Genomic DNA, 9,785 nt, shown 5'->3' with positions numbered 1-9,785 from the left:
GAAGACATGTAACTTCTCTCCTCTTGAACACCAAGCGCCTGGGATCCTTGAAGATTACTCTCTCCTAGAGTATTCTCTCCCCCTAGAGATATGATTAAGCTTTGATGTGATCTCTCTCTCCCGCTTTGACATCAATTTCCAAGAAGGGTCTTCTGGAAGTTGTCATGAATGGGTTTGGTCCTTGAGTCACAGCACAAAGCAACAAGGTAAATGTGATGCTGGTAGAGGACAAGATTCATTGAGTGGAGATGGATCAAAAGTAATGCAGGAATAAGTGGCAAAATGTTTTTCCTGTAGTGAAATCGGTTGCGCCGAAAGGATTCGGCTGGACCGAAATCAAAGGACAGATGTGACCGAATTCAGCACAGAGAAAAACTATTGTCACCTCAGCTCACTAGACAAGTAAGATCTCACAAAGATTTGCAAGGAATTGGATACACGGAATGCAGAACAAAATAGAAAAGAAAAGAAGTCTAGATGATTTTTTTGAAAGGGGAAACAAATATGCATGAGACGAATGGAAGAGCACAGAAAAGAACATACGAGAACTTCATCTAGAATTGGTCGGTGACGGAGTCACCTATGTTAGAGTATATTGACTTAGGAGTCAAGTGAGATCACTTGATCATAGGTCATACTCATCGTTTAAGCTCAAAATGGGGTTACCATTTTTCGTCTAAGCATCTTGATGTATTCACATCTTGTCGAGTTGCTTTGACTCATGACTTGGAGTAAAGCTTCACTAAGATGGAATAACATACCTTGGGCGGTGGTGTTGATCATGATCATGTAGTTGAACTTGTGTGGGTTGCTCAAGGTTGATGTAGCTCATCAAGAGTTGGGAGAACCACTTGGAGTTTGAGTTCATCTTCCTACATGGGTTAGTTTTTGCAAGGAAGAGCACTTGTGTATCCAAAATGACAATCATTAAACTCAACATAGAATTTGTCAAAGGATATGTGTGAATGGTTTCGTGCTTCCTTGTCTTCAACCACCATTACGTAGAGACTTGGTGATGTAGAGATTGCTCAAGATGTGAGTAAGTTGCAATCTCATAGAGTTAGATTCATCCAAGTACCTACAAGGGTTAGATAACATGCAAGGGGCAAATATATCCAAGATGTAAAATCATCATCATAAGAGAAATATCAAGGATTAGTTATAAGCTCATGTCTTGCATGTATCCAATGGAGTTCCTACTCCAAGTTTGAAGCATCAATGATGTTCAATTCACCTCTTAACCTGCAAAACACTTTCTCATCAAGTGGTTTGGTGAAAATATCCGCTAATTGTTTTTCGGTGTGAACATGCTTAAGATTAATGTCCCCTTTGGCAACATGATCTCGAATGAAATGATGACGAACTTCAATATGCTTAGTTCGAGAGTGTTGCACGGGATTGTGAGCAATCTTGATAGCACTTTCATTGTCACAAAGTAATGGAACATGTTTCACATATATCTTATAATTTTTAAGAGTTTGGGTCATCCAAAGTAATTGAGCACAACATGAACCAGCGGCAATGTATTCCGTTTTGGCGGTGGATAAGGATACCGAGTTTTGTTTCTTGGAAGACCAAGACACAAGAGATCTACCAAGGAATTGACAAGTACCCGAAGTGGACTTTCTATCAACCTTGGCACCGGCATAGTCCGAGTCGGAGTAGCCAACAAGATCGAAAGAGGCCTTCTTAGGATACCAAACGCCAAAATTTGGTGTATGAATTAAGTATCTCACTATCCTTTTCACGGCCTTAAGATGACATGCTTTAGGTGCAGCTTGATATCGTGCACACATGCACACACTTAGCATAATATCGGGACGTGAAGCACATAGATATAACAATGAACCAATCATAGAGCGATAAACCTTTTGATCGACTGGTTCACCATCTTTGGTCAAATCAAGATGTCCACTAGTAGGCATGGGTGTAGTCATACCTTTGCATTCTTGCATATTGAACTTCTTAAATAAGTCCTTGGTGTACTTTGTTTGAGAGACAAAAGTACCTTCCTTAGTTTGCTTGATTTGCAACCCAAGAACGAATTTGAGTTCACTTATCATTGACATCTCAAACTTCTCCGACATTAGCTTTCCAAACTTCTCACTAAATTGAGGGTTAGTTGATCCAAATATAATATCATCGACATAAATTTGGCATACAAATAATTCTCCATTGCCCCTTTTAGTGAAAAGAGTAGAATCAATTTTTCCAATTTCAAAGCATTTTTCAATAAGAAACTTGGTTAAGCATTTATACCAAGCTCTAGGAGCTTGTTTAAGTCCATAAAAGCTTGTAATTTGAAACATGATTCACAAAAAATGAAAAAAAACATGGGTTGAAAAATGCTCACAAGGATTTGTAAAAAAATTTGTAATTTGGATAATTTCACAAAATTTGATCAATCACATAAATGAGAAAAATTCACGCATTTAAAACAATTTTTAGAGAAATTTGGAAAAGGGAATCCAAAATTGAAAGAAGTTCATGGATCTGTGAAAAGTTCACACATTTTATAAAAAAGATGAAACCGGTAAAGGAAAGAAGAAAAACAAAGCAAAAAAATTGAAAAACAATACGAAAATTCCGGTGGGTGAAAACCAGATGAAAACCGCCCAAAAACAAATGCAGTATAAATCATTAGCTTCCCCAACAAACTGTTGGATAACAGGACCTACATGGGCCCGCCCATTTATACATATATAATGCACTGAAGGGTGTGCGCCGGTTAGCGATTTGTACTATATCCCGCGGTCAAGGCATGGAATAGGAACTGGGCGTAGCATTTCATGCATAAGTGCAAAATACGATTTGCCACCGCACTCAACCAGTTCTCTGTTATTTTTTCCATGTGTGCTCTTCTCTCTAATGTACTGGGATAGACTTTTTTCTATGTTTTGTCCCCTCTTAATATTTGTTTCTTTACTTTTTATTTTTTTCTCTCAGTACCATCTTTCATTGTGTACAGAAAATAATGCTCCTACAGTTTTTACAAAATGTTTATAATGTGATTTGAAAACTTTATGTCATATTTTGTAAAAACAACGTTTGCTGGAACTTAAGAAATGTTCACAATGTGTTAAGTAAACATTAGGCATGTCCTTTAGTAAGGTTGATTTCTTTTTAAATTTAGTTTATTTTTAATTTTGCTTTCCTCATTTCTCTTTTAGTTCCATTTTTCCTTTCCTATTTTTTTATTTTCTTTTGGTTCCTGTTTAATACATGTTGAACATTTGCAAAATGCACACTGATCATTTTTTAATACAAAGTGAATATTCTTAAACACACGTTTGAGTATTTTCTCGAGTGTTCCACCCATACAGTTGTCCACTCATCCACAACTCGGTATGATTCTTACTTACACATAGTGTTTTTTTAGGGTCAACTTACACATAGTGTTGTATGTAATGAATTATTATCCAATTTTTTCTTTTGCACAATCACTATGTCTGAGTAGTTTTCTTTTGTCCTGTTGCTTTGGTGCTCTGTTATGATTGATGTGAATTGTTTGTTATGATCTGATGTTGTCCTTTTGTGCCAATTTATGTGTGTGTACATATGTTGGATCACACTTAAGAGCTAGTAATATGTAATCATGAGTATGCATAGGGTGGCCGGAGGGGCATATATTACCGTACATGAGTATATGAGTCAAAACATATGGGATAAAGAGGATCCATAGATATTAATTTTCTGGTTGGGTTTACCATAATGGATTCTCAGTATTTTGGATATTTTATGAGGGTTTCAATCATTAGTGCATGTGAGTCAATTGATTTTGAAGCATATTAGCGTAGACATCTCCCACATATAAAACCGTAAGTATGTCTATCAATTATAATATAGTATTTATTTTTGCAGCATATTAACATAGACCTCTCCCAAACTCGCTTTCATTTACTTTATTTTATATTTAATTTTTAGTGCCTACCTTTTATTTACATGCACTTTATAATCATACTACCTCATTTGCATTGCAGTTTATATTTTGTTAGAGAATCTAGGTCAATCAAACATTAGATATACGAAAGGTTGTATCAGTGGCCTATAGAGCCTGAGAGAACATGTACGAAAGGTTGTATCATTGATTAATTTTAAAATTTATATTATTTTTTCTTTTCCGTTTCCCATTTCTTTCTTTTCATTTTTCCTTTTTATATTTGACATGTACATGTGTAGTTTCTGTTTGGATTCACAGAGATATAGCCACTGTTGCATTGATTGATTTCAGTCCCTTTGCCCATGAGAGGTAGGTATTGCCAGTGGCAAGAGTCGCCCTAACTGTCACTGGTCAGCAGACGGCTAGAAGATGTTTCTGTAGTAGTGTGGGTTCCCATCCGCAGTGATTGTGAGATTGCTTCCTTCGGGAGCTTGTAGGGACCTAATTGCAGTCTGCATCCACTATTGAGGGTCCTTCTTGCCCAAGTCAGGGTCTAGTTTGTAGTTTTTAATTCACTTTGGGTCATGATGCAAGTTTCTTTGCATAACTGCTTCATATTTAATAAAGCAACGAGTCCTTAGGGACCCATCCTCTCTCAAAAATGGTAAAAATATTTATTTCGATTGCAATTGTGTTTGAAACAGAGGAATCATTGTATCATGGAACACACGTCACCGCCCTCATTGTATAATTGTGGTTCCCATCCACGCAGGTGTCATACTGCCCAAATAATTCTGGTGCCGAGGGCAAAGAGTTGGTTTACTTAGTCTTGATTCACCTTGCAAGACTGAGATGCCTGGCTTATCAACTTCCAGCTCCTTATTGCTATCAGCGTTGGAATCACAACCCATGGGGAGTTTGCACCAACAAAATATGTCCAGAAGTAGAATGGACTGGCGCAGAAGTTCATGCCGTCTAAGTAGGCGGTAATGTAGAAAATCAACATTGAGTAGAGGTGGCTCATAGATACACTAAACTGTAGAATGTAGTTGTAGGACTTTCTGGAAGCAATAGCGTAACTGCAAGAAGAAAATTTTTGGTAAGATAAAATAAATAAAATCTACAATTAATGGCATCTATCTAGTCTAGTACTATAAATCTATAAAGCACAGTGTTAGAAAATAGAGAAGCATGCTATTGTTCTTTAAAAAAAACTAGAGAATACCTACTGCGTTGCTGCATGAATCGATTGCAATATACTTCAGTTATTTGATTATATGACACATGCATATTTGTATTAATAATATACAAACTAAAACTAAAAATGAATATTATATATTTGTGTTGATTATTGTGCAGTCTAAAAATATTTCGAATATAAATGGCATAATATAATGGAAAACTTTTTCCCATGCATGTTGAATGGACCTTTGATGTGGTGTCATGTGTGGTGAGGTGGTGTCATGCATGAGATCAACTAATAATGGGAACTTTTTCTCATGTATGTTGTGGTGGGCCTTTTATGAACTGGCATGTGTGCATGTTAGGATAACATAGGTAGTGAGGATGAACCACTTAGGTTTATATGATATATGTTGATATAGTGAACCATCGATTTTTTTTAGTAAATTACAACTGCTAGATCTACAAACAATATTTAAATATATCGTGTGTACCTGATAGAACTTTGTATCTTACAAAAAAAACCAATCGGTAGATCACCTTTGTTGCATGTAGACATATCTCACATGAACTTTTTTGTACGCACATGTTGGTTGCAGGTTGATCTATAAATGGTGAGTACGCCTAATTTTAACCTATTAGTCTTCAACGCAATTACCAATGCGGCTATAATCTAACGCAATGGATCGATATGCGATTGGAAGCCGATAAGAGAACTATCACGGAGGGAAATACTCCTCTTAACGTAAGTAACATACTCCCTCCATTTCTTTTTAGTCTACATATAAGGTTGGGTCAAAGTCAAACTTTGTTAACTTTGACTAAATTTGTAGAAAAAAATATGAAGGTTCATAATATGAAATCAATATTGTTAGATGCATTATGAAATTAATTTTCATACCATATAACTTTAGTATTGTAGATGTCAATATTTTTCCTACAAATTTGGTCAAACTTTACAATGTTTGACTTTGACCAGATCTTATATACAGATTAAAAAGAAACGGAGGGAGTATTATGCCAAGTAGGCAATTAGTATTGTTGGTGATGTACACCATATGTTAGGGGCAATATGTAAAAGAAAACGGTAGAGGAGTAATTAGGCGTCAATATGAGCATCGATGGAGGAGTAAGTAAAGGAGAATTGCCTACGCAAACCAAATGCTTGAGGATATGTGCTGGCCATTTATTTGTTTCTTTTTGTTTTTTCGTTAAGGATGGACTCAACTGTATATGCAACCAAGAACCATGTGATTACTACATCTTGGAATTTTAGGACTCCTTTGGTTTACAAGAATTTTGTAGGAATTTGAGAGGATAAGAATTTTGTGGGAAAATTTTCTTTGAAGCCATTTGATTTACAGGAATAGAATATTATTCATGTACATGATAGAACCAATCCTTTGTATTTCAAAGGAAGAAAAACATTTGTCTAGACCCAATGAAAAAAAATCATATATCATGAACCAAATAATATCTCTTTCTATGATTTCCCTATTCTCATGATATTCCTATACTATGAATCAAAAGGAAGCCTTAGAAACAAAACTGGATTCATTCTGGTGGTCCAACAAATTTGTTGAGCTAGCCAGAAACTAACAGATCAAGCAAAATTTAATCTTTGTTGTTTTGCCGGGAATCGACAGTGTAGTGAAGTGAAAATGAGTAGCAGTAAAATGTAATAAGGTGACCTACACAGCAAGAAGTGATAAAGGGCCTTGTAGAAAAACCGCAATGACTTCGACCGCGGTGGTTGTGGTGTCCCCGGTGGCATGTCTGGAGTCAGCCTTGCTGTACTCTTTCCCTGAAGATGTAGCATGCATGCAGTTAGTTACTCCAAAAATTAAGATCGTCATTTCGAGATAATGGATATGGTGGGAGGATATAATATTCAGCAAGAACTTACATATTTCATCAAAAAAACTGGGATTTTCCTTGGTAAGGTAATTGGGGGTGAAGAGCAAGGATGCTTCAATGATTAGGTGCGTCAACCCAGTGATTGCCCACCAGCACATGAGCAAACGGTCGGCCTTGGATAATTTGCCGGATCTCGCTGGAAGAGACGAAGATCAAGAGACCATGGGGTTTGTTAATTTGCATGGAACAATCTCTCCACTTCATTTTTATTTCGCATGTTAGGTTTGTCTTAAGTCAAACTTTCTATATAGTTTGATCCAGTTCATGGAAAAGAGTAACAAAATTCATCTCGTCAAATCATATCATTAAATGTTGATAATATTTGTTATGTTAAATTTAACAAAATTGTACTCAAGACAAATCTAAAAGCAGAAAAATAAACGGAGGAAGTACATACATATGTAAACATGATGGAAGGGGAGATTTGGTGATTGCAGTAGTTACCACTTACCAGTACTGAGGACATGGCCGGAGACAAGCCAGACCACCGCGATGACCAAGAGGGAAGTGCCTATGAGGGGCACCACGAGTTGGAGAGGTGAAAGCTGCTGTGGCACGAAACCGGGGAGCTCCAGGTCACTTGGCCAGTAAGGGTGGCCGCCTATCGCCGCCATGGCTGGATGGGGCAAGACCGCAAGGGAGAGCGAGCGAGATGTGGATGGAATTCTGCTTGCGCACTATACTATATAACCTCTTGTTCTGCAGGCGCAATAGCAGCTCGCCTCCTTTTGTTATAATAACAAGTTAAAGGCACAACCTCCAGATGATGATGAACATGATGGGTCCCCGAGAAAAAATTATACTAATGTGATGATGGATATAGATGCCCAACCACATCCACATGTACATACAAGTCAAATATGGGGCGGCAGCTGGTACACATGGCGACTAATCCATGCTTGGTGAGGCTGAGGTAGTTCAAGGCATGATCATTTGGCTGGTTTAGCGTAGTACTATTTGGAGTTTGCAATGTGAATTAGCTCATGGTAAGCATTCCCTCTTGTTGAGGTCTCTAGATTTTTTTGGGCAGCTATTGAACTTACGAAAAAGGCTTTCGTCCCGCTTTACTTTATATATAAAGCAATGATCAATAACATTCTGGTACGAAAGCATGCCCGACAACACATGCATAAAACTCTGATCCTCGGATCGGGCGGTGGCGTATCCTTCCTGAAGGCGCTGCCTTAGAGCTCACAGTTCGACGTATGCAGCTTCATGTGTCTTCGCGGTGGCATGTTCCCGGTTGAGCCCCAGGTTGCTCTTGTAGTGTTAGGCGTAGTGTTGCTGCGTTCAGCGCCTATATATCTTGTCTTGGGTGTGTGTGTGTTGTAGCTATTAGACCTTCACTTGATAACATCCAGAATCGGCAACAGAGGACACATCCTGAAGGGAAAGCATCTGTGCCTACGCCCTATCATATTATGCAGCTTTCGTGTCCTGCTGACCCTCGCAATTTTGCAAACACCTCCCTCTCTTCGGCCACCATCCCGGCCCTCACGCACGTGGCGAGGAACACTGTCACCGCCTTGCCCATCTCCTCCTCCCGTCCACAGAACAGGTCGATCACCTCCCGGCACCGCTCGTGCGAGGACATTGCCGTGTGTGTGTGGAGACCGTCTACTCCCGCGTGGGCAGCAGGCGGAGTATGCGTGGATGAGGGAAGGTCCGAGGACCGCCCCTCGGCGGAGTGCGGCGGCGTGAAGGGCGGCCACCAGCGCGAGAGAAGGCAGCGATGCGGCGTGGCGGAGGAAACGAGAGGCCGAAAGAAAACGCGGCAAAGACACAGGTACATAGCGCGTGCCGAAGTGTTTTACATACAAGCACGCGGGCAAATCAAAATTCACATAAGTTTTATAAAATATTCCCCTTTTTCAGAAAATGATCATGTTTTACCAAATAATGATCTAAATAAATATTCTGATTTAAAAATGTTACTTTCAAAAATAAATAAATTTTGGTGTGTTTCTTAAAAACAAATGAAAAAAACCAAGTAAAAACCAAAAAAGGTTAGAAACGAGAATGAAAATAAAGATCATTCCCTACAATATATTGTCCAATCTGGCATCAACTGTCGATCGGACGTTCCAAAGGAGGTCCTCACCTATTGCAAGCTGGTACCCGTGCTAGAGAATTCCTCTACAGCACGTGATACTATCCCTCGTCTGCTCTGCAGTCTGCTCGGCCGTCCTATTAGCGCGCTCGCTCACTCGATCTGCCCGTGCACTCGCTGCTCCTCGGTTATCCATGAATTAAAAAATTGTTACTTCCAAAGAAGTTTGTAGATTCAAGAAAAGTTCATAAACTTGAAATGTGTTCATAATTTCCAAAAAAACACGATTTAGAAAAATGTTCCCAATTTTTTTAAAACAAATCACTAATTATAAAAAAATTATGGATATGAAAGTTTGTTTGTGGGTTTGAAAAATAATAAATAATTTGGAAAAAATCTTGCATTTTTTCACAAATTAAAGAAGAGTTAATGAATTGAAAAATTATTAATAGGTTTGAAAAATGTTTCAGATCTAGAAACAAATCATAAGTTTAGAGAAACTAAACAAACTTCATATAAAATATTCATGATTGTTCCATGGTTATGCCGGCATGCACCGGCATCAGCTCCGACGTGGTGTCGTCGCTGGACCCCGTCTCCATTGTGGGGTTGTCGTCAAAGAGCTCAGGGGAGCTGGCCGGCAAGCCGGCCTCGATCCACCTGGCACGGCGGCTCTGCCAGGTAGTAGCAAGGGTGGTGATCTCGTGCTTCATCTCCATCGACAGGCTCTACCACAGAGCGTTCCTTCTCACTGCC

General features: G+C 38.7%; 1 protein-coding gene across 1 annotated transcript; it reads right to left on the bottom strand.

Annotated features, from left to right (window-relative positions):
- Positions 1 to 4,623: 4,623 nt before the first annotated feature.
- LOC123115514 (probable 3-beta-hydroxysteroid-Delta(8),Delta(7)-isomerase) lies at positions 4,624 to 7,748 on the bottom strand. Its single transcript, XM_044536656.1, has 4 exons — positions 7,431 to 7,748; positions 6,969 to 7,115; positions 6,758 to 6,866; positions 4,624 to 4,959 (listed from the first exon to the last, which is right to left on the bottom strand). The coding sequence occupies exons 1-4, from the start codon at positions 7,591 to 7,593 to the stop codon at positions 4,704 to 4,706; spliced, it is 675 nt and encodes a 224-aa protein (XP_044392591.1). The 5' UTR covers positions 7,594 to 7,748; the 3' UTR covers positions 4,624 to 4,703.
- Between the last annotated feature and the right edge of the window lie 2,037 nt (positions 7,749 to 9,785).

Source organism: Triticum aestivum, chromosome 5B (genome assembly GCF_018294505.1).
Source record: "Triticum aestivum cultivar Chinese Spring chromosome 5B, IWGSC CS RefSeq v2.1, whole genome shotgun sequence".
Classification (NCBI taxonomy): domain Eukaryota; kingdom Viridiplantae; phylum Streptophyta; class Magnoliopsida; order Poales; family Poaceae; genus Triticum; species Triticum aestivum.
The sequence above is the reverse complement of the archived record's forward strand: the minus strand, read 5'-3'. Positions and strand labels throughout refer to the sequence as shown.

What these genes read in the sequence shown, in the direction of transcription:
- LOC123115514 (XM_044536656.1), bottom strand. Translation starts at nt 7,593, where the DNA reads ATGGCGGCGATAGGCGGCCACCCTTACTGGCCAAGTGACCTGGAGCTC. An exon ending in CAGTTTTTTTGATGAAATAT is followed by an intron (nt 6,867 to 6,968) that starts GTAAGTTCTTGC and finishes CTACATCTTCAG; the next exon opens with GGAAAGAGTACAGCAAGGCT. An exon ending in CCTTTATCACTTCTTGCTGT is followed by an intron (nt 4,960 to 6,757) that starts GTAGGTCACCTT and finishes TTCTTCTTGCAG; the next exon opens with TTACGCTATTGCTTCCAGAA.